This window comes from Cetorhinus maximus, chromosome 16 (genome assembly GCF_964194155.1).
Source record: "Cetorhinus maximus chromosome 16, sCetMax3.hap1.1, whole genome shotgun sequence".
Lineage (NCBI taxonomy): Eukaryota > Metazoa > Chordata > Chondrichthyes > Lamniformes > Cetorhinidae > Cetorhinus > Cetorhinus maximus.
In genome coordinates this window covers 83,161,857-83,185,607 of record NC_135894.1, presented here as the reverse complement: position 1 = coordinate 83,185,607, position 23,751 = coordinate 83,161,857, and the positions used below count along the sequence as shown (strand labels likewise).

The window sequence follows — 23,751 nt, the reverse complement described above, 5'->3', positions numbered from 1 at the left end:
TGATAGAGGTGTATAAGATTATGAAATGATGGATAGGAAGACATTTTTTCCGTTAGTAGAGGGGTCAATAACCAGGGGGCATGGGTGAAGGTAAGAGGTAGAAGGCTAAGAGGAGAGTTGAGGAGAAGCTTTTTCACCCAGAGGGTGGTGGGAGTCTGGAACTCACTGCCTGAAAGGATGGTTAAGTCAGAAACTCTCATAACATTTAAGAAGTATTTAGATATTCACAGAGTCACATGAGGGGACATGTTTTGCAACATTTTTAAAATATTTGTTATTTTTGTCATAACTCATCTCTCTGAGGCAGGTCTGTGCCTCAGGAAGATTCTGGACTGTGCATTTGCATGCATGCCTGAAGTTCACACTCTCCCCGTTCGCCCTCCTCACCCCACCGCACAGGCACTGCTGAGCGCTGCCACTCGCATTTCATGCTGGGTGGGCTTTAATTGGCCGGCCAGCGTGAAATCGCGGTCCAGCCCCCATCGTGGGTGGCAGTTGGCTTCCCGACCGGCCCCGCCCACCACCGGACAAGGGCAAAATTTTGCCCTTAGATTCATAGTTTACAGCACAGAAAGAGGCCATTCGACCGATCATGTATGCACCGGTCAAAAAAGATCTGGCTACGCTAATCCCATTGTCCAGTGCTTGGCCCATAGCCCTGGAGGCTATGGCAATGCAAGTGAATATCTAAATGCTTCTTAAATGTTATGAGAGTTTCTGACTTAACCACCCTTTCAGGCAGTGAGCTCCAGACTCTCATCATCCTCTGGGTACCTTCCTATCCATCCTATCTTAATCTTATACACCTCGATCAGGTCCCCTCTTAACCTTTGCTGTTCCAAGGAAAACAACCCCAGCCTATCCAATCTTTCCTCATAGCTCAGACCCTCCAGCCCAGGCAGCATCCTGGTAAATCATTGATCCCAGCATGGACCACGACCTCTGGCTGTTCACCCTCCCCCTTCAGAATGCCCTGCAGCTATTCCGTGTCATTCTTGACCCTGGCACCCAGCAGGCAACATATCATCCTGGAGTCATGTCTACGACCACAGCAGCGCCTGTCTACTCCCCTCACTAACGAATCCCCTACCACTATTGCCCTTCCATACTGCTTCCTCCCCCCGCCCCTGAGCAGCTGGACCACCCACAGTGCCATGGCCTTTGCTCTGGTTGGCCTACACCGAGGAACCATCATTCTCACCGTTTTCCAAGGCCTAAAAATGGTTTTCAAGCGAGGTGCGCTTGGGGGTTCCCTCACTACTTACCTGGTCCCCTTCTTCTGTCTGATGGTCACCCATTCCCTCTCTGCTTGCACTTCCTTTCGCTGCGGGGTGACCACGTCCTGAAACATGCTATCCAGAACCTCTCAGCCTCATGAATGCACCGTAGTGCCCCCAGCTGCCGCTCAAGCTCCAAAACCCAGAGATTGAGTTGCTCCAGTCAGAGGTATCTCCTGCACACTTGGTCATCCAGAGCGCCAGGAGCGTCTAGAATTTCCCACATAACACAGGATGTGCAATTCACGGGACTGAGCTCCCCAGACACATCTTAACTAAATAGAATATGGACCCTTGCTCTTATTTTACCCTTACTCGTACTTGAGTCTCACTGTTTTAACCTCTCTGTCTTGAAGTCTTGCTGTTTTAAATTCTCTCTCCTGAAGTCTCACTGTTATAACCTCTCTGTCCCGAAGTCTCACTGTTATAACCTCTCTCCTGAAGTCCCGTCTTTTTAACCTCTCTCTCCTGAAGTCTCACTGTTTTTAGTGACAAGAACATTGCTCATCAGAACAAGGAGCCATAGGCAGGGAGACATTCTTGGGAGTTTATTGATAATAATGAACAATATGTACAAGTGATTAATACCCATACCCTGGCTGCACAACTATTTCTCCTTTCCTTACCCTGCCGCTATGTCTTGATGCTCCTCGGACATCTACAGCAGAGTTAGAGGTAGCCTGCTGGCTGCTACACTTTGTCTGTGATGACCTTGGCGGGCGTCTACTGGAGGGCTGAGACTTGGAGGGCCCCGGCCTGCTTTTGGTGTCCTGCCATGTGGCAGTGGCATCCTCTTTGGCCTGTGAAGCTGGAGCTGTTGCAGGAAGAGGAAATTCGAATGGGCTGGGCACTCTCGGAGTTGCCTGGACGGATGGTCCATCTGATGATCCTCCTCCCTACGGGTGCCCGAGGGCCCCTGGCTGACTCCTTGAGGAGAAGGGATAGCTGGAGTGAGATTGAGCTGCCCTGCACCCCTCTCATGTACACACTGTTGGAGGCCATGGCGTCAGCGATGGAGTTGAGCCTGTGCAGCAGTGCAGGAGCGATGTCCTGCACCAAGGCCTCCATGGTGGCCGCCATCCTACCGGTGTTGACCTTGGTGCATTGGCATATCGGCGCTATCACCTCAGCCTGAAGGCGGACAGATTCCTCCATAGTGCCTTGCAATCTGAGGAGTGCAGCAGACATCCCTTCCTGATGTTCCCGAGCTTGCCTTTGCAGCTCCACTGACTGTGACATGACCAAGTCCAGAGGCTCGTCATCTGACTCAGGCTCAGCAAATTTCTGGCCTCCAGCAGTCCTGCAAGTGCCAGACACCTGGGAAGTCCCTGCCGCCGCCCGCTGTGGGTCAAGACAGTGCGATGTGCTCACCACATTGTGGTCCCAAGGCTACTCTAAAGCTAGGTCCCACCGAGTGTGTCTCTGCGCTGGTGGAGGGTGTGGGTGAACGCTGTGACCAGATTTCAAGGAGGGTGCCTTCCGATTCCTCTTCAGAGGTTTTCTCGGGGCTTGATTGGAGGCCCTGGGTCATGGACTCCATCGGCTGTTTCCCAGATGTGCCTGAGGAAGCAGGGAGAGATAATTAGTGCATGGCAGTGGTCACTGAAACAGGAGACATTACTCACAGCATGGTTGTCTGATGTATGTTGCACTGCTGGATCCTCACTTGGTAGAGCAGCGCCAACCTCACCGTCAGCACAGGAACGATACAGATTGTTGCAGGCCAGCTGGATGGCTCTGTTTTCAAAGTCCTTGAGGACATTGATTTTAGGCATTCCTCCACCGGTCTGCGACCTCTCCCTGTTGTTGTGTGCCAGCTTGTCCTGCATGAATAAAGATGGAGAAAGTGTAAGCAAGATGCCTGCCAGGCCAGATGATAAGTGTGCCTGGCCTGTGTGGGAGGTGAGTGGTTCCTTGGATGGGATGAGGACAATGACAGTGAGTGTGAGAGTGAATGGTGATGTCCCATGAACTGGCAGTGAGTGAGATCCCTGTGGATGTGTGATGCGTTTGTGAGCTGAGAGCAATGGGAAGAGTGACTTACCCTGGTGAACGGAGGAGATCATTCATCCCCGTGTGGCGCTGTGTGGCTGTCCTCGTTTACAGGGCATTGGCACTGACCACCACTGCTACCAACTCCCAAGCCGTATTGGTGAGGTTGCCTGCGGCCAGAGCGGGGGTGAAGGGACTCCACGGCATCCAAAGGCATTCCAGTGATGTGTCGCTGAACTGGGGGAGCTGCAGTCTTTTTGCCTTTCAGGGCCATGTCTTTTTTGCAGCAGTTTGTTGTCTGGAAGCACCGAGACGTGTGTGCACGGCTAGACCTTAAATATGGTGCGAGGCATAATGAAGCGGCGAGGTGATGGTGGACGGGCGAATGAGAGTCCGCTTGTCATGGAAACAGCGTGTTTCCCGGGAGTGCATAAATAAGGTGGTGGGTTTGGGACGATACGGCGTGAAACCCCACTATCGTGGCCGGCGGGTTAAACGTCGTTTTACCCACCCGCTACCGCACTTAGTGCAAATCTGGGACGATCCTGCCCCAAGAGTGGTTTACTTTATCACTAGCTGAGAGTACTTGTCCTTTTTCCTGTTATTTTTGTCTCTGTGTCTTAGAGCTGTGGGGGTTAGCTCAGAGACAACTTGGTCAGCCATTTTTATCCTTTGGATTTGGTGAACAGACTTAAGGAAAATTAATCTGGTTCTTTTCATTTAGAAAACAGTTGAACCTTGAGCACTCCCTCTGTATGAAACAGCAGTGCATGTGTACTTCCTCTAATCTAGTCTAATCTAATCTATCTGTTGCTCATGATGCAGTCTCCTCAACCAAATGCAGGTTAATGACTATTTTGCTGAACATCTCTGGTCTGTCCACAGCTGTGGCACTGAGTTTCCAATGGCTGACTACCTTAACCTTCTCCTCTTAATTCCACTTCCACACCCTTGTCATTGACTTCATAAAGTGTGAGCTTCAAGAACAATGTTTTGTTTTTCTCTCTCGGAAAGTCTGATCTGAGCATTGACTGGTAGTTTAGGCATATCCCTGGCCAGGATTTTATAGCCCCTCCCACCTGGTGGGATATTACGGTCCCGCCAAACTGAATGGAGATTTAAATGGCTCGCTGCATCCGCTGGGGGTGGGGGGGAGACAAGCAACGGTGGGGCTATAAAATCCTGGCCCTAATTTTCAAGACTGTTTTAATTTCGTACTCGCTAACTCCCTGTCCCATCCCACCTCACCCCACCATCTCTCCCATTTCCTCAGACCTTCCACCTTTTAGCTTATCATGCATTCCCTTGCTCCTATAATGTCTTAACCCTTGCATCCATCAATTAACTGAGATGGTCAGTTACCTCATTGCACTGATGGTCCTTCTTTGGGTTTATTAAGTTATTTATTTATTTAATCCCCCACTCTATTTTCTGTCTGTATTACTAATCATGTCCTCCTCTTAGTTTTCTATTCCGAACAAAAGTTCTGCAGCAGAAACATGATGCTGTCTGCTCTCTGGACAAACGCAGACTGACTTGCTGAGTGGTTTGAGCACTTCTTTTCTTTATGTTTCAGTTTATGAATAGAGGCTACAGTATTTTTTTCTTTATACCCATAAAATGGTTAACTGTCATTTTTGATGGATAATGTGACCAATGTACACCACATGGGCTGCAGAGGTTCAAGAAGGCAGCTCAGCACCACTTTCTGAGCAGCTAATGTTGGCCTTATCAGCGATGCTCACGCCCCAAGAATGAATTGCAGTAAGTATATAATTGGTTGTGTTTTAACGCAACTCCATGTCTTGGTAATGTTTTAAAAATAAATTAATACAAGGAAACATTTGAAAAATGATGTGTGCCTTTCAAAAGTGATGCTTTCTGATTGCTACAACTGCAAAACATTCAGTAGATAGAATCGCCTTTTTGGGCTTCTACTTCTGAAGTTTGGATTAAACATTCAATATTTCGTGCAAAAGCAGGTTTTACTCAGTACACAGGTATGATCTGAAGACGCCAACTCGATAAACATTTTCATAAAAGCCATCTGTAGGAAGCTGTTTAATTTTCCTTTCCATTATTCTTTCCACCTCTCCTGTCAGTGTTGACTCTTGCTGCTGTCTGGTCCTTTGATTATTGGCAGACCTCTAGTACCTAGGCCAAATGGCCTATTTTTTTCATGTTTAAGAGTGAATGCCAGTGGGATGCTTGGCTGGGGGAATCCAGCTGAGCATAAGTCTAATCTTAACTGCTGTCCATACAGGCCTAAAGTAGTTATCAAGATATGGAACCTTAGCACAGAGATGTTACGTCCAGTTCTAGTGGTTGTATTACTGCACAGCTGACACTCAGGTACACTGGGTTCTTTGTCCCAGCTAATTGCATAAGTGTGTGAGAGACCTGAAATCGGTGGGTGACACTCTGAGTGTCACAGTGAGTAAAAAATTTGGCAAACCAGAGACCAGGTCTTAGTTGTCCAAGTCTCAGTTGAGGGAGTTCACAATGGGCAGCACTAGGAAGTCTTTGTTAGCTCCCACCTGCATGTATCAAAAGAAACCAATGTTGCTATTTGAAGAGTTAACAAAGAATATGTTCCCCAGGCACATTAATGTACCATTGATGCTTATTTAACCAAAACAATCCCAGTATGAAAAATACACTAGAGTCCAAAGGTCATGGTGTAGCCTACTGATGTTATTGGTTGGGTCTGGTATGGGTTCACAACATGCTGTGCTCATAGCCATGGTGTGGGAGAGGCATTGAGCAGAAATCAAGCAGAGAGAAAGGGAAAATAAGAGACTCAGTCACTCCAATCCGGCTCCTTGGCTAACTACCTGTGTGAAGTGACATTAGCAGACGTGAACAAACAAGCCAACCTCTTAGCAGACTGAGAGGTGATAGAAGAACAAGAAGCGATCTTATTGAAATATATAAGATTCTGAGGGGGCTTGACAGGGTAGATGCTGAGAGAATGTTTCCTCTCATGGAGGAATCTAGAACTGGGGGAACAGTTTAAAAATAAAGGATTTACGATGGCGATGAGGAAACATTTCCTCTCTCAAAAGGTTGCTCGTCTTTGGAATTCTCTACTCCAGAGATCAGTGGAGGTTGGGTCATGGAATATATTCAAGGCTGAGTTAAACAGATTTTCGATCTACAAGGGAATCATGGGGACAGGCGTGAAAGTGGAGTTAAGGCCACAATCAGATTAGCCATGAGCTTCTTGAATGGTGGAGCAGGCTCGAGGGGCCGAATAGCCTACTCCTGCTCCTGTTTCTTATGTAAGTATATGTTACAGGATATATATGAACCGCAATAGGCAATTCAGCCTCTCGAGCCTGTTGTGTCATCCAGTTGGATCATGACTGACCTGTACCTTAACCCCATCTACCACTTTGGTTCCATAATCCCTTAAAACCCTTACCAAACAAAAACCTATTGATTTACATTTAGAAATTTTCAATTGACTCTCCTAGCCTCAGAAGCTCTCTGAGGGGAAAGAGTCCCAGATTTACACCACCCTTTGTATGAAGGAGTGCTTCCTGGGTATAGTATGTATCTTGAAGGTCTTAAAACCAAGAAGCAAAATTAATAAAATGGGCAAGCAGAAAAACAATAGGTTAAAAACAGAAATAATAATAAACATAAACTGCCCTTTCATTTCATGAGGATTATTTCTCCTTGCAGCAAATCATTCCACTTTGAGTCAGATGAGGGCACTCTTGCAACATACAGTTTGGTTCTAATCTTTGGGTGCCAGGCTGATTTTTAATTTAAATCTGTGATGCACAAGGATCATTTGATCTTTTTATTATTACTGCAATTTTTTAAAAAAAAGTTATATTCCAAAAACCAAAAGCAAATTTTTCTTTTACCATTCAGAGAAGCATTCTGAATAAAAAATATTTTGAGCTGTTATTGGACAGCTTGGTTATATCAATTATTCATGAATTATAATTAAATAGTGCTTAGGCTCCTTGCAAGTTAGTTCCCAACAGGGGTGATGTAGAACAGCTTCCATTTAGGACTGTTTGGTGCCCTCAATGATCCATGAACAAACTCCAGGTATACTTTCATTTATGCATCATTATGAAAGGGTTTCAAGGAGACACTGCTATGAAAATTGTTCACTTACTAATCTAGCATCCAGAAGCATTGCTACTTAGGCAAGTATGTGAGAGCTTAAATTTAATTGGTGGAAAAGGGAGAAACAGATGGAAACAAGTGTATCCCTAGCTCAGAAATCCTTTGGAAATCTACAAAACACAATAGTACACAGATTTCAATGACTTGAGCGCTTGCAATTAAGTGCCTCTTTAAATAGTGGCCCCAGGAAGTCAGTCAGTGCCTGAAGTCAATTTGCAATGTTTTACTCAATGAGTTGGTTGATGTCTAGCTGGGGTTGAAGCTGCACTGGTGTAATGGTAGTACTGTAGTGGTATTGTCACCAGCCTAGTACTCTAGCATAATTAGGGTAATGCTCTGGGGACTTAGGTTCAAGTCCCACTGCATGTGATGAAATTTGAATTTAATAAAAAATCTGGAATTAAAAGTTTAATTATGATTGTTGTAAAAACCCATCTGGTTTGCTAATGCTTTTTAGGGAGGGAAATCTGCTGTCCTTACCTGGTCTGGCCCACAGCAATGACTCTGAAATGGCCGAGCAAGCTCTCAAGGGCAATTAAGGATGGGCAATAAATGTTGGCCCAGCCAATGATACTGCCCATATCCAATGGAGAAAAAAAATACGCACAGAATTCTGACTTGCATTTATTCATGTGGTACCTGCTTTCTTCTGCCAGCCACCTTAACCACAATAATGAGGTAACCAGTTAAAGTGATGACCACTGCAATTACAACATGGGGCAGCAAACCAAACCAATTGATTTTAAGCCCTCCATCTCATTTAAACCAGATTTTGTGGGTTAAAAATGGCTCCATTGTTTGTTTTTTATTTCTTCGGGTAGATTTTTAGGCTGTGTGTTTGGGATTGGTTGGGGTTGGGGGAGTGGAAGAAGGGAATGGGGGTGATGGTATACCAGGGTTATGCAATGTCAGGATTGGACCGTTCAATCAACTAGCTGGTCTTTCCTTCTCCTTTATTTTGTGCAGTCATGTGCTGCGTCTTGGGACATTGCTGTCATCTATGGGTGGTCTTGTAGTGCAGAGGTAGCATCCCTACCTCTAGACTAGAATCTGCAAACTCAAGTCCCATTTCAGGACTTGGTGGCCACGGAAGATGTGTTCACAATGTGGCCGAAGAGGTTGATTAACAGCCTGCAAATCCTTCCAATATGCCTGATGGCAGGCGGTAAGAGCGTGAGAGGCTCCTGGTCAGCCATACTGCCGAAGGCAAACCATTACAGCACTTTGCCAAGCATAATCATGGACCAGTCCAATGGAAGTCCATGGTTGCCAACACCCGCTTAGGGCATGGTACCTGAAGGATGAGGAGGCTGTCATCTACAGACTGTCGAATTTTAAAGCCATGTGAAATAATGGGTGGGATTTTCCAGTTACTTGACTGTTGGGCACTCTCCAGATTTTCCCGTCCCACCTGTGACGATGCCCACTGCTGGCAGGACTGGAAAACCCCAGCCAATATCCTCATGAATATTTTTTTTGGCAAATAAAATTTAGTTTGCGTGTGAGACATCAATAAATTTTGTTGAAATGTATTATGGTGCCACTTGGTTCTGATAAGGTGATGAAAATAGTGTAAAATGTTTTGTGTAGAAAAATCTTTTGCAAGCCTTTTTTCACAGATGCAGCAACCCTTTAAATGGGAGCGCACTGTATCTGGAAGTTGATGCAACGCAAATTATGCCAAAAAAGTTGGATTGGAGAATCACAAAAGGGAACTACACATTGTAAACTAATAAAAAAATAGTTCTACACATCAATAATCAGAATATACATTATTGAATTGAGCCATAACCCTGAAGTGCTCCAAATTTGACTTCACAGAATCACAGAATTGTTACAGTGCAGAAGGAGGCCCTTTGGCCCATCGTGTCTCCAAATGGGCAATTCACTTAGTCTTCTCCCCATAACCCTGCACATTCTTCCTTTTCAGATAACAGTCTAATTCCCTTTTGAATGCTTCAATTGAGCCTGCCTCTACTGCACTCTCAGGCAGTGCATTCCAGATCCTAACCACTCACGGTATAAAAAAGTTTTTTCTTATATCGCTTTTGCTTCTTTTGCTTATCACTTTAAATCTGTGTCCTATCGTCCTTGATCTTTTCATTACTCCTACTTGTCTGCAAATACCTGTTTTTTTTTACGCCAGCTTTGGACCATATTGTGCTTAATATAACTTGCTTCCTTGCACAACACCAAGAGACGTATGTGAGGCACAAAATGAACATCAGTGTCGTCCATTTGCTAAATACTGCTGTAAATGTCCCTGCTGTACTGATGGGAAATGACTCCCTCATTTGTGAGGCTGCAACCAAAGGGATCGAAATGGAGACAGGTAGAGAGTTGCCATTTAATTGGAGTTCATGTTGGGATTTGAGGGGATAATCTGATTACTAATAACCAAATGGAGGGAGAGATTAGTTCTGTGAGAGCCCTACCTTTCAGCTACCATCTAATTAAATGTTTTACTTTCCTACTGACTATATCAGTGGGTCATAGAATCGGATAGTACTGAATAAGGCCATTCAGTCCACCGTGCCTGTGCCAGCTCTTTGGAAGTGCTCTTTCCTACAAATGTTTCCATTTCAAGTATATAGTATATATTACACACACATGCACACACATATATAATACACACACAGGTTAAGATTCAGTGTTTTAGTGTCCAGTATTAGAAATGTTATAGTACATGTGTGCCTCACACTCGAAAAATATCTCAAGTAGCCAGATAACCATGTAGAGTTTTGATCTCCTTATCTATGGAAGGATGTATTAGCCTTATAGACAGTGCAATAAAGGCTCGCTAGAATAATTTTTGGGATGAGGAGACTGTCCTGTGAGGAGAGGTTAAGTAGACTGAACCTATATTCTCTGGAATTTAGAAGAATAAGATGTGATCTAATTGAAAATTTTAAAATTCTTGAAAGGGTTGGTAAGGAGCTGCTGTGAGGATGTTTCTCCTTGCTTGGGAGTCTAGAACTAGAGGACATCTCATGGATGTCAGCATATAAATTGACACTTGAAAAGTCTTGAAAAATCCCTCCAAAAACAGGATGGACTTATACGCTGGTACTGACTGATCTCCCAAAGTGCGATTCAGTGCCCATATACATTGACCCAACTCTCAGAGTGAGTCAATGCCAATGCACTAAGCCATTTCTCAGATTGCACCTGAATCTGCCTGTCATCACTGGGAACTTCAGTAAGTGTTTCAGGCAAAGGCACAACGGGTAACAGAACAAGATGGAAAGCTCTTGTGAGAGGCAGCTTCACTCGGGCTCTGGGTTTGTCGGAGCAATGTGGTTCAGCAAGGAAACTCCACTGTTTCCTTTGCAGCCAGTTTTTAAGAGTCTAGGGGAATGCGGGAGCCTGGCTGATCAGGGGTGCGTGCACAATCCCATACTAGGTTCATATGCACAAGGGACTGTTAAAAGGCCCGCGTTTTCAGCATCTTCCCCCAGGATTGAGACTGAGGACGAATTTGACTGAGAAATTGCATTCCTTTTGATCAATTTGTGAGAGTTAGCATGTCTGAATGGATAATTACATTATAATAAAAACCATGAGTCTGTAATTCAGTTAGTTGATAACCGTCACTCGAGTTTGCAGAGGCTTTGAAAAAGGACTTCAAAACCAAGTGCACTCTAGGCCATGTGTAACAGTAATTCTCTGTCATGGCAAGGCTCACGATGGGAACGTATGATCTTTGTGTAAGTTCAGAGAATGACTGGTGGTGGAATAAGGAGACCTGGGTTTGAAAGGAGTTTTGTAAGAGCTGTGCTGAGAAGTAAGTGTGTTTGAAATTTGCATCAGCCGGAAAAACGGGGCAGATTTTTTCTTTGCAGAATAGATACATTTAAACCATTACCTGCGATATATATGCAGGACACATGTAATATTGTAAATGCATACTGCAAATCTCATCTTTGAATTATTTTGTCCTAATGAGAGCTCACAGTGTTGATGCTAATGGGTAGTGCCATTCATGCTGAACAGTTAGAAACTGCAGCAAAATCATTGGCAAGTTTAATTGAGAAATATAGTAGTTAGCAATAAGTTACCAGGTATACATATGGCCACTGTCTGTGTAACTTCTAGTAGGCTTCCCAGATGAGCCCTATCACCACTATTTGTTGGATTTGAGTGAGGTATTGTTGAATTGGCTTCAACAACATTCCACATAGTTTCAGAGTTTCCAGGTTAGGGAGAGTAAAATCAGCCACGGACCCTTCTTCTAATCAGTGCTATGTAAAAGTAAAATGTGCATGTATGGGCATTGGGCAAGAAGGGGGTTGAGCTAAGCTCTGTTACTTTCATATTCAAAATATCAGACAGGAAGACTATTCCAACATGAGCAGACAGCTTCAAGAGAGGAGGGGGGTGAAAGTTTGGAGGGGAGGGGGGTGTCAGAGAGAGAGGAGGAGGGATGGGAAGGAGAGAGGGGAAAAGGAGGGAGGGGGAGAGAGAGCAGGGGGAGGGGAGAAGGAGAGAGGGGTGAGACGGGAAGGGAAAGATAATAAACGATGCAAGTCAATACTTGTCCAACAAACTAATTTATTAGCCAGCCACAATATAACTATGAAATTGTTCAACAAACTTTGGTACAAAGAGTATGAATGTCAATACGTTCATCAGAAAACCTGCAGCAGTCCAGCCGCTCTGGATACCATTCACCGCGGAAGTTACCTGCTGTGCTGGAGAATAAGGTATCTGATAGCTGGGTTGCAGAGAACAGGAAGTGCTTTCTTAATGCGTGTAACTTTACACCTACAACATCTAGGTTTGAAAAACGACAACAAAAACTACAGGATTTTTGCGAATGCAATTGAGAAGTTGTTTGAAAAAAACATCTTTTGAAAGAAAAGTCTGAAGCGCAGTGGTGTCTGTACAATTACTAGCAATGATAGCTGGAAGATTTCTTTTTGAGAAAACAAACTCTTGCTTATTTACAAATATAGATACAAGAATGAGCTGATAACCTTTTCTCGCTCATCCGAATTATGTAAATTATCCAGTCTTTTCGTCAACACACTGCATACACATTTAAGACAGTTGGCATATCTTAATATTGTAAGGTAGCAAATAGACATAAGTGCTCCTTATATATTGTTTTAAAGAATCAATAAGGAACTCTTGGAAACCAAAGCTTTAAATAACAAATCCCAGCTGTTTTGCCGCCTGCAGCCCGAGACCTTCCTCATTTTAATCATGTTCCAGTCTTTGAAACACTGATTTAAAGTCCTGCTTTCCCATGATCTTTTGTGTTGACCAGCAAATGAAGTAATACACTCACAATGTAAATTAAATAACATTCAACCAATTACTATTAAGCCACGACTTGTTGGCAGTTGGGTCCAGTAACCAGAGCAGAATGCAGATGGATCTGAGATCTACTGCCCCTGTGCCTGTCTTCCTCTGGTGTCTGACATGTCTGGAGCCATTTGATATTGCAGTGTTGACTGACCATCTCTCTTCTTTCAAATATATGTTTGCAAAGCTTAACAGGTCCACTGGGGTTTAAGTGCCAATTGGCCAACATCCGGAAAGGCTACTTTCTACTAGCACCATTAACAGCCACTAACTGCTGGGACAACCAAAGCTTGAGGTGTCTCCTTGGGGGACACACTACCCGGCTCTGGAAGAAGGAAGAAACCAACTGAAATGAGAGCCAGAAGATGTCAATGCCTCTTCATTTTGCATCAACGCATTTTACAAGTCTGTACTGTTAACTTCACCCATACTGGTAAATGAGTCTGCCAAGTGTATGGCTCTCAAGTCCTCTATAGATGTCACTGTGATAACTTGTTCTCTATGAACAGGCACAGAACAGCCACTCTCAGAAAAGAGGTAATATTGGCAAGCAATTTTTGTTGTATTCTACAATACAGGAGTACATCAGTTTGTCTCAAGGATGGAAAGGAATTTGTGCACCTCACCCTGCATCAAACACCCTCCGCCCTCTCCAAAAACCAATGCTTTGTTAAGGACGGTGAAGCCTGGTGCTTGTCTTATCTTTCCACGCTACCCCTACCACCCCCCACCACCCCCCACCCCAATGGGAGGCAGCCATCTTTACATTTTTTTTGAAAAAGCCAATTGGAAAGCATATAAAAATACATTTTAACTGTTAGTGTTCCTGGTGCTCTTCAAGCAATCACTGTCTGCCTGGATGTAATGTGCCAGTAGAAAAGTTAAGTAGCTAACACGGATGTTGATATGAAGCACAAAATAACGTCAAGCTTTGCTGCATATATTTGCTGTAATTGAAAACTACCCCATTCCGTTAACAAAAGTGTTTATTGTCTTTTTGGCTATTTCTTTTTTTTTCAAAAAGGCAATTCAATTTAAAAAAAATATCTGCCCTGTTTGCATTACTGGCTGCACAGTAGTCAATTCGATGGAAAACTGGATCTGTAACATTAAGAGAAAGGAAACCGATGTCAGAGAAAAAGGTAAGCTGGGGATTTCCTTTCGATCTGTAGGCAACGACATTAATTTATTTTCTCAGTGCCAATAGCAAGATGGAAAATACAAATCAGGCAAAAAAAAAACTGTTTTGCTTCATACAAGGTAAGGTGCGAGACAAAAAGATTTTGTGCCACTAGATGCAAAACAACGCCAATGAACCTTCAAGGACGACAAAAACTTTGTTTGACTATACAAATTTGGCAAAGGATAACCAAATGAGCACAATATTTTCCTTTCACACTCAATGATCCCGATCAAGGCTTTCGCAGTGCCCCCAATGTTACCAAGTCTAATGGGAACCCTGCACTTGCTTTGCCATTGATGAAGGGAGTTCTAGGCTTTCTGATTGAGTTAAAGATGCTTTCATAGTCAATATGGCCGCCACACCGCTTCCTCCAGCCTTCCTGTGGTGCTCATATTTGTTGGGGAGTTGCTATGGCTCCCATCTGCGTCCACGACATCGCTTTGATTGGGGAGGTTTGGGTTGAGGAGGCTGGATCCTGTTGATGCATTAGTGCAGGGTGGTAGAATCCGGGGTGGCGACCGGTCTCCCCCCGTCATCATAGAAAACTGGTAGGACCCAGCTGAAGTGCCATAGTATAGATGGTAAGGAGAAGAGCTGGTTTGGAAGGGTCCGGTTTGACCTTGGGCAGAGCCTGGGTAAGGGGGAGGCAGGTACGTGTGGTAGCGTGCTGCAGTTGTCATGGCAGACATGCCAATTCCTATGCCAGTGGTGACGGGAGTGGGTGTGTAGGCAAAAGGTCCTGGGTAGTGCATTCGAGGATCTGCAAAGCGACCATCAGAGAGAGAAGGAAGGGCTGAGAATTGGCGGTCAATGCCCATTCTTGGGTCACCAAATGCTGTTAGATCAGAGGCACCTGCAAGGAAATATAGAGCCAGTTAGTTAACTGCTGATAATCAGTTGTTTGGTAGTACAGAACTTGAATATTGCTGAAGAGAGAGAAATGCTGCAGAAGCTTTTCATCTGGGACTCATCAGGACAAAGGAAAGATCACAACAATTTATACTACAGGAGAAAAGGGTGCTGACTGGTTGGCAAGTTGACTCTGATTGGCCGAAGCATTGCCATGGAGGAAACAATGGGAAACTATAGCCTCCTCAAGCTCCTGAGCATGAGCGCAACTGATTATTGTGACTTAACCATTTAAGATAACCAGTCAAGCTCATTTACGCTTGCTAGAAGTGACATACATTCATACTCGGTTCTCTGCAAACAAAAGGAATATGTTCAAGCCTTGTGCCTTTTTTTGAATTACCCATGGGTAGGGAATCCATTCATGTACATGGTACCAGATAACATTTGGTGCCAGGAGACCAAGGAAAATTACTGAGGATTTTTTCAAAAGAAGAGCAGGTTGAAACGTTGAAATACCAGAGAGGAGATTTTCTCCCCTTGAACAAACCTACTAAATACCATCAAATATGAACATTTTACAGCTGCCTTGGGTTGGGGGTGGGGCCAGGGGGTGAGGAGAGTGAATTATTTGTGAATGTAAGAGAGCCAAACCATGCATAGGAGCAATTTGAATGTGGAGAATGTATCAGTGACAGTGGAATAATATCCACAAGGACAGAATTTAAATTGTATGGTCAATCAGATATCCCCCACCCGCAACTGCACGGTTGAGACTTAGGAACAACATTCAATGGGCTCCTATATAGTATTTTATTTTGGACTGAATGACATATAACCTGCACCAACAGCTACCTGTGACTGAGATGAATTGTCCTTAATGCTCTGAGATTTCAGTTTTTTGTAAGAATTTGGAACTGAAAAAAAACTGGCTAATTGCAGCAGAAGACATTAAACAAAATAGACAAAAACAAACTGCATTCATCCCAGAAATGCCAAGAAACAAGGACAGGGTGAAAAAAAATGCCTGCAAGATTCTAATAGGGCTGTTTGCTTCTCTCAAACAAATCCAAACCTGTTATCACAGTATAAAGCAGAAAGGTCAGCTGTTCAGTTTGTTCTCTCAGAATCAACTGTGGTACAACAAAGAACCTGCATCACAGATGTTCAGGTTGCTTAACTCTCCTTTGGAAAGAGAAGTCCCCAGTCTGTTATCTTAATGTAATGGGTTTTGTTAAGATTAGTGGACAAAGTAATTTAATTCAAAGACTTAATGCATTTCTACTGCTATTGCACAGCCTGATTTAAAGATAGTGGTTGAAGGAGTCCTCCTTCAGTGTCAGCTGTGGCTCAGTTGGCAGCACTCTTGCCTCACGAGTCACAAGATTCCAGGTTGGAGTCCTACTCCAGGGCTTGAGCGCAAAAAAAAAATCAAGGCGGACACTTCATTGCATTACTGAGTCAGCGCCGCATTGTCGAAGGTACCATCCTCTGGATGAAATCGGGTGGATGTAAAAGGGTCCATGGTACTATTTCAAAGAAGAGGATGGGCGTTATCTCTGGTTTCCTGGTCAATATTTATCCCTCAGTCAACATCACAAAAACAGATTACCTGGTCATTATCACATTGCTGTTTGTGGCACGCAACTTGGCTGCTCTGTTTCCTACATTACATTCAAAAGTACTTAACTGGCTGTAAAGCACTTGGAGACATCCGGTGGTTGTGAAAAGCACTACATAAATGCAAGTCTTCTTCAGTGCTTCTCATACATAGTTCCCTGTCTAAGTGACAAACTCTTAGCTCTGCCCGTGAGTATTGTGGAATTCCATGTTAACTCCTTCAGCTTGAGGCTGCGATTATTTTTAAAGGTTCTAAGTGACAATGTTAGAAATGCAGAACCCATTAAAAAAAAATTCTTTCGAGTTATCAACAGTCACAGATTGCAACTCTTTTCGAGTACAATCACAGTTCTTGGTTTCCGGGAGTGGGACATGAACCCACAACCCTCTGATTCAAAGGCGAGGGTGCTATGAACTGAGCCACAGCTGACACCTCAGGTCCCTTTAAACTCTTTCGAGTTATCAACAGTCACAGATTGCAACTCTTTCGAGTACAATCACAGTTCTTGGTTTCCGGGAGTGGGACATGAACCCACAACCCTCTGATTCAAAGGCGAGGGTGCTATGAACTGAGCCACAGCTGACACCTCAGGTCCCTTTAAGATGTAACTCTTTCAAGTTATCAACAGTCACAGATTGTAACTCTTTCGAGTACATTCACAGTTCTTGGTTTCTAGGAGTGGGACATGAACCCACAACCTTCTGATTCAAAGGCGAGGGTGCTATGAACTGAGCCACAGCTGACACCTCAGGTCCCTTCAAACTCTTTCGAGTTATCAACAGTCACAGATTGCAACTCTTTCGAGTACAATCACAGTTCTTGGTTTCCGGGAGTGGGACATGAACCCACAACCCTCTGATTCAAAGGCGAGGGTGCTATGAACTGAGCCACAGCTGACACCTCAGGTCCCTTTAAACTCTTTCGAGTTATCAACAGTCACAGATTGCAACTCTTTCGAGTACAATCACAGTTCTTGGTTTCCGAGAGTGGGACATGAACCCACAACCCTCTGATTCAAAGGCGAGGGTGCTATGAACTGAGCCACAGCTGACACCTCAGGTCCCTTTAAGATGTAACTCTTTCAAGTTATCAACAGTCACAGGTTGTAACTCTTTCGAGTACATTCACAGTTCTTGGTTTCTAGGAGTGGGACATGAACCCACAACCTTCTGATTCAAAGGCGAGGGTGCTATGAACTGAGCCACAGCTGACACCTCAGGTCCCTTCAAACTCTTTCGAGTTATCAACAGTCACAGATTGCAACTCTTTCGAGTACAATCACAGTTCTTGGTTTCCGGGAGTGGGACATGAACCCACAACCCTCTGATTCAAAGGCGAGGGTGCTATGAACTGAGCCACAGCTGACACCTCAGGTCCCTTTAAACTCTTTCGAGTTATCAACAGTCACAGATTGCAACTCTTTCGAGTACAATCACAGTTCTTGGTTTCCAGGAGTGGGACATGAACCCACAACCCTCTGATTCAAAGGCGAGGGTGCTATGAACTGAGCCACAGCTGACACCTCAGGCCCCTTTAAGAGTGAACCAGGGCAAGCTTCAGAGTAAATTGACAGCAGGTGATGCCCATTGAAGCCTGTACTTAACAGCTGGGTTTTTCCCTAGTAGGTGGGTTTGTTTCTGGATAGGGAGAGGATCTAGAAGGGGAGATTGGAAGCTGGTGTCTGCACTGCACTGCACTGTACTGTACTGCACTGCGCTGCACTGCACTGCGCTGCGCTGCACTGCACTGCGCTGCGCTGCACTGCGCTGCACTGCACTGCACTGCACTGCGCACTGCACTGCGCACTGCACTCTGCACTCTGCACTCTGCACTGCACTCTACTCTGCAGTTTAACAATAAAACAGTTGTGATTCATTGAATGTTTTTTGCTTCCCTGATTTAGTAAATGGATGTTCACCTATTAAACACTAGGGATGTGGGCAGCATGGCATTTATTGGCTGTTCCAAGTTGCATGCAGTATCATGTTCTACAGAGCAGGTAAGGGTTAGTGAAACCCTTGGAATTTTACAACAATCTGGCATTTTTCATGGCCATGTTTTTTCTGGTAATTTATGGAATTTGTTGTGGGATTAGAAATGAAAGGATTATGGGTTGCTTGTCCACTATAATAACCATATTATACCATATCCAGTAGTCATTAAGGTGTGTAGAAGGAGAATTGTAGGCCTCAAGATACTTTCTAATACAAACTATGCTAAATTCACAATTGCAGTCTAGGTATAGTATAGTTTTGTTTCAGGAATGCTATTCCAGGCTGCAAAGAGTTAAATCAGGCACACATTCAATTTAGTTCTTTTTATACAATCCATTGAAGTACAAAGTGACTAAACTGCAATGTTTTGGGAGTGCGATCTTGAAATAATTTATTGCACCATGAAACTCAGCAGTCAGGTGATAGGTCCGTGTCTGTGCCTGTGAGAGTCTGATGCTAAATTTCAAATAAAAACAAAGGGTTGGCAACCAGCAAATGATAATAAAATACATGTTGTTGGCACTTAAGGTTTGTTATTCTGCATCCCACTACAGTTTCTGGATAGCACTCATTTGCTTGTTAGCATTGGCTACCAGCACTTGTTTATAGCTCTGATGTAGTCTGAGCTCATTCAAGGTGGATCTTCAATGAGGTCTGCAACTTTCCATGTAGAATTCTCGCAAGGTGACTGAAATCACTTTGCGCATACCTACACGACTTGCACTGTTTTACCTGCACTCAAAGGATTGAATGCCTTAAGGAAACAGAGGCTGTTTTTAAGCAGCCAGTTGGACGGAGTCTTCAGTATGACTCAGATCAATGTGATCCACTGTAACTACGGTTTGGCAGCAAGATGAAAACTCTTTTTTTTTCCACAGGTGACAAGTCCTGAAGCTGTCTGTCAGACAAGGTGTGGCGGCTTTGTGAAAGCAACCAGACTGTTAAAACAGACACAGTGAAACAAGCCAAACTATGACTTCCTCAACAATGTCTGGCAAACAGTTGTGGGCTTTAATGAATGTAGGTTTTATCTTAGTTTAATTTTTTAATGATAATTGGAAATAGAAGTGAAGATTGTATTAAATATAAGCATCTGTTCTTGGACTGCATAAAGTCTCAGCTATCGAGACTTTTTTCCCTTGGGAAAGACCCTATTCTTGTTTTTCGTGTCTCACATTTCACAGAATGAACCTGTTGCCTCCTCTCATCGGTAGGTGTGCCATTTCTCTAACGTTGTTAGCTTCCTATTAACTTGGGAAATTTTCTTACTATCTAAGACTTGATAAATTGTTGAGATTGTTCACATTTATAAAGAGGATGCACCCCTCTGCCCACCATCTCTACCACCATCAAGCAGTAATAAGCTGTTTGGAATAAAACAGGAAGAAACATGGGAGAATGAGTCACCGCAAGTTGCTCCTGTTTATCTGGTGAGTTTTTTGAAAGAAGTCTGTAGACAGGGTCTGAACACAGCGCTAGGTAGCCCATTAAGTCACTCTCTTTGGAGTCAACCAACACATTCTAGGAGGCTTATGATGTGGATACCATATGTGCCTGTAACCATGCTGCAGTTTCCTCCTCATCCTCTCAGCCTCTCTGCAGCCTTTGAAATGGTCAACCACACCATTCTTCTCCAACTGCTATGTTGTCCAGCTCAGTGTACTACCCTCCCTCGAACTGGCCCTTACCTATCCAATCACAGCCAGAGTTTCTCCTGCAATGGTTTCTCTCCCTTGCCCTGCAGCATTACCGAATTGGAGTTCCCCCAAGGGCTTGAACCCTCTCCCCTCCTCTTCCTCATCTACATGCTGCCCAACATGCAACAACATTTAAAGACATAGGGGCAGCTTCCACTTGTATATGGGCAACAACCAGCTCTACATCTCCACCACCTTTCTTGGCCCCTCCACTGTCTCTGCTGTTAGACTACTTGGCAGATATTTGGTCCTTAATTCCTCCAGTTAAGCACTGGGAAAACCAAGGCCATGGTTTTTGGAGTCCCCCATTACAAAACCCGTATCCTAGCCACCAATTTCATTCTCCTCCCTGTCTCAGTTTGAAACAAACTTTTCACAGCCATGATATCCAATTTGACCTCAGGTTGAACTTCCAACTCCATGTACCCTATCTGCTTCCTACTTTGTACTTCCAATGACCCTGCCTCAGCCCATCTGGAGCTGACACTCTCATCTGTGCCTTTGTTACCACCCACGTCACTATTCCCATACTCTTCTTGGCTGCCCTTCTATCCTCTGTAAACTTCACACACTGTAAACTTCATTGTTCTGCGTGTACCCTATCTTGCAACAGTTAATGCTCACCCATCATTCAGGCCCTCGCTAACTTACATTAGCTCCCAGTTCCTCAAAGTCTCCAATTTAAAATACTCAACCTCATGATTAAGTCCCCTCATTGCTTTGCCCCTTTTTACCTCTGCAATTTCCTTCAGACCCGTGAGCAGCCCCTCCAGAGTCCTCTGCCCCGCTGACCCAGGCCTTAGTGCCTCAGCATTTGCTGCAATTCCTTCAGTCATCTAGGTTGCACATTCTGGAATTCCTTCCCTAAATCCCTCCACCTCTCCAACTCCTTTAAGCCCTCCTTAAAGCCATTCACTTTGGCCAAGCTTTTGGTCACCCATTCTAGTACCTGTTTCTTTGATTTGGTGTCTATTTTTGTCTGGTTAGGTCCCTACAGGGGTTTTTTCCTACATTAAAAAGAGCTACACAAATGCAAATTTTTGTTCTTGTTGGCTCTTCCTGCATTTTGATTTCCATGCCCGAGACTGGTATCTAACTGAAACTATGGAGACAAACTCACATCCTACAAGGCCCTGGTATCTAAAACTGCTTATTATTTTTAAATTCATTTTGCCCAGAATAGTTCCATTAAAGGCTGAACTTACAATACATTAATGACAGCAATCTTTTCTTCTCCTGTCTGTCAGTCCACATAACCTCCAGTGCACAAATCTACCTCACAGCCTCAACCTGCTTTCAAACATATTGTTGAAGCATCTGCCCTGCACCTCACTGGCATATCCATAGAACACTCATCATGTAACAATCCTGTTTGATCCTCTTTCTTAACAAAGACTAGAAGGGTCCAAATGATGACAGTTCTTTGCGGCTGCTGGTCTGGTAACGCATGAAATATCTCTGCTAGTTTTGCTCCGACATTAGTATCCTGCTCAAGATATAACATTCTCAGAAGCCACACAGCTCAAATTTGTGTGGTCCTATTATTTTGTTCATAGATTGTCAACAAGTGAGAAGAAAACAAGGACTTCTCCTGTTAAAATGAATTTCACTACCTTTAATTACTTATTTAGCAAAGTCTGTTTCAAAATTAAGGACTACTCCGAGGCCTTTTAAGTTTAGTTTATCATTAAGGTACTAATTTGCTTCAATAGACCTGCAGCATAAATACTATACTAGGTATATATTGAAATATGTCATAATGATGAGAGCTCATTAGGGTACTAAGCGTGGGTATTTGTGCTTTTATAAGTAACTATAATTATATAATTTGGTTTACATTAGCCAACCATCAGTCCCATTTATTGTGCAACCTGCACTACCTGCAGTAAACTCATGGGGGCAATCTTGCCCAGTACATTTGCAGTTTCATTCTTTCTTTCCCAACAGAGCTGGTTTCATCTCCAAGGATTTGCTGCTCACCTGAAAGTCTGCTGGAAATTTCTGCTGTGATTGTTGGCATCCCACTTGCTCGCCCGGGAGAGATGGGTGTTGCAGGATGAACAGAGGGCGTAGAGATCTGCCCAAGGTAGGGGTACGATTGGTCGTAGGTCCATGGCGGAGAAGGCTGTACATGCCTGGTATCTGTGAAGAGATGGAGGGAGTGGAAGGAGAAAGTGTTAGTTTGTTTTTACAACTGAAATCTCAGCAGAAACCTTGTAGAAAAACAAAGGACATTACTTTAACTACACCATAGGAACGGCAGCAACCACTGAAGTTTCCGTGTCTGAAATTTGACCTGAGAAAAGGTTTACTGCCTTTGTTATTCTTAGAAGTTATGTAAGGTACGTCTTTTATTAAACATGGTTTTCTGGTCAGTGCATTTCACTGCAGTTTATTCACCACTAACGAGCACCTGCATGAGATAAACTACATCAATTCTACTGCAAAAGCCTCACAAATTCCACAGCGTGCTGATTAGATCTATCTATCACTGTCAGCAGCACAGCTGACTGTTAATATAACCCAGCCGAAAACAACCAAAGGCACTCTGTACTTAACAAAGAGATGAAGAGATGATGTGGTGTTATTGGAAAGTTATTCATGGAAATTAGAAATGCGCAATTTGCTTCATAAGTGGATGAACAAATCACCAGTTTTCCAGCTTACACACAAGCGCCACAAGTGCCAGTGCAAGTAAATGTCCTGTTACAGAACTTCATGTGTTGCAACAAACATATGATTTGCTCTAGCACCTGCAGTAATGGCAATTATCCATCTTGCTGGCTGTGGTGTTAAGGAACTAATGGGTGTGCGGACAACTTGAGAAAGGGGTGCAGTCACCTTCAGCTCATTCTTACACAACTACCCCCTTCACTCCCCGGGACTTACTCTCTCTGAAACTTTGACAAAGTTTACATGAGGCTGTTATGTTAAAAATCTATCCCATCCTGTCCTAAGCCCAAAGGACTGACGTTTTCTTTTTATATAAGTCTTTTGATGAAGTTCTCTGTTTATCCAAATAACGTTGTCAGAGCTGTCACTCTGTCAGTCTGTTGTGGATTCAAAGTCAGAGCTGAAAGGATAGTTCCCTAGGTCTCACTGTGCGACCTATCAGCTTATTTTAGTAATGAATTGACATGAGGTGCACCCCCATTGCACTACACCTTGTATCACCTCATATGAAATGGTCCTTTTGATGATCGGATGTTATCGTGCACACACATTACCTATTTGACATATTCTTTATGGTTTTAATGAAATCAGACCATAAGACTATAAGGCGTAGGAACAGAAGTAGGCCATTTGGCCCATCAAGTCTGCTCTGCCATTCAATGAGATCATGGCTGATCTGATAATCTTCAACTCCACTTTCCTGCTTTTTCCCCGTAACCCTTGATCCCCTTACTGATTAAAAATCTCTCTATCTCAGCCTTGAATATACTTAACGACGCAACCTCCACAGCCCTCTGTGGTAAAGAATTCTACACATTGACTACCCTCTGAGAGAAGAAATTCCTCCTCATCTCTGTTTTAAGTGGACAACCCTTACTCTGAGATTATGCCCTCTGGTCCTAGACTCTCCCACAAGGGGAAACAGCCTTTCAGCATCTATCCTGTCAAGCCCCCTGAGAATCTTATATGTTTCAATAAGGTTGCCTCTCATTCTTCTAAACTCCAATGAGTA

At 43.8% G+C, this 23,751-nt stretch overlaps 1 protein-coding gene across 3 annotated transcripts in view; it reads right to left on the bottom strand.

The window, feature by feature from the left end:
• Positions 1–11,949: 11,949 nt before the first annotated feature.
• The window catches only part of LOC144691768 (runt-related transcription factor 1-like), a 219,221-nt gene continuing 207,419 nt past the window's right edge, over positions 11,950–23,751 (bottom strand). For all 3 annotated transcript variants that reach the window (XM_078560216.1, XM_078560218.1, XM_078560217.1), the window contains 2 exons: positions 22,047–22,208; positions 11,950–14,758 (listed from right to left, as the gene is read on the bottom strand). In XM_078560216.1, the coding sequence (XP_078416342.1) occupies positions 14,250–14,758; positions 22,047–22,208 (671 nt within the window). In that variant the 3' untranslated portion in view covers positions 11,950–14,249. The remainder of the gene's footprint in view (positions 14,759–22,046; positions 22,209–23,751) is intronic.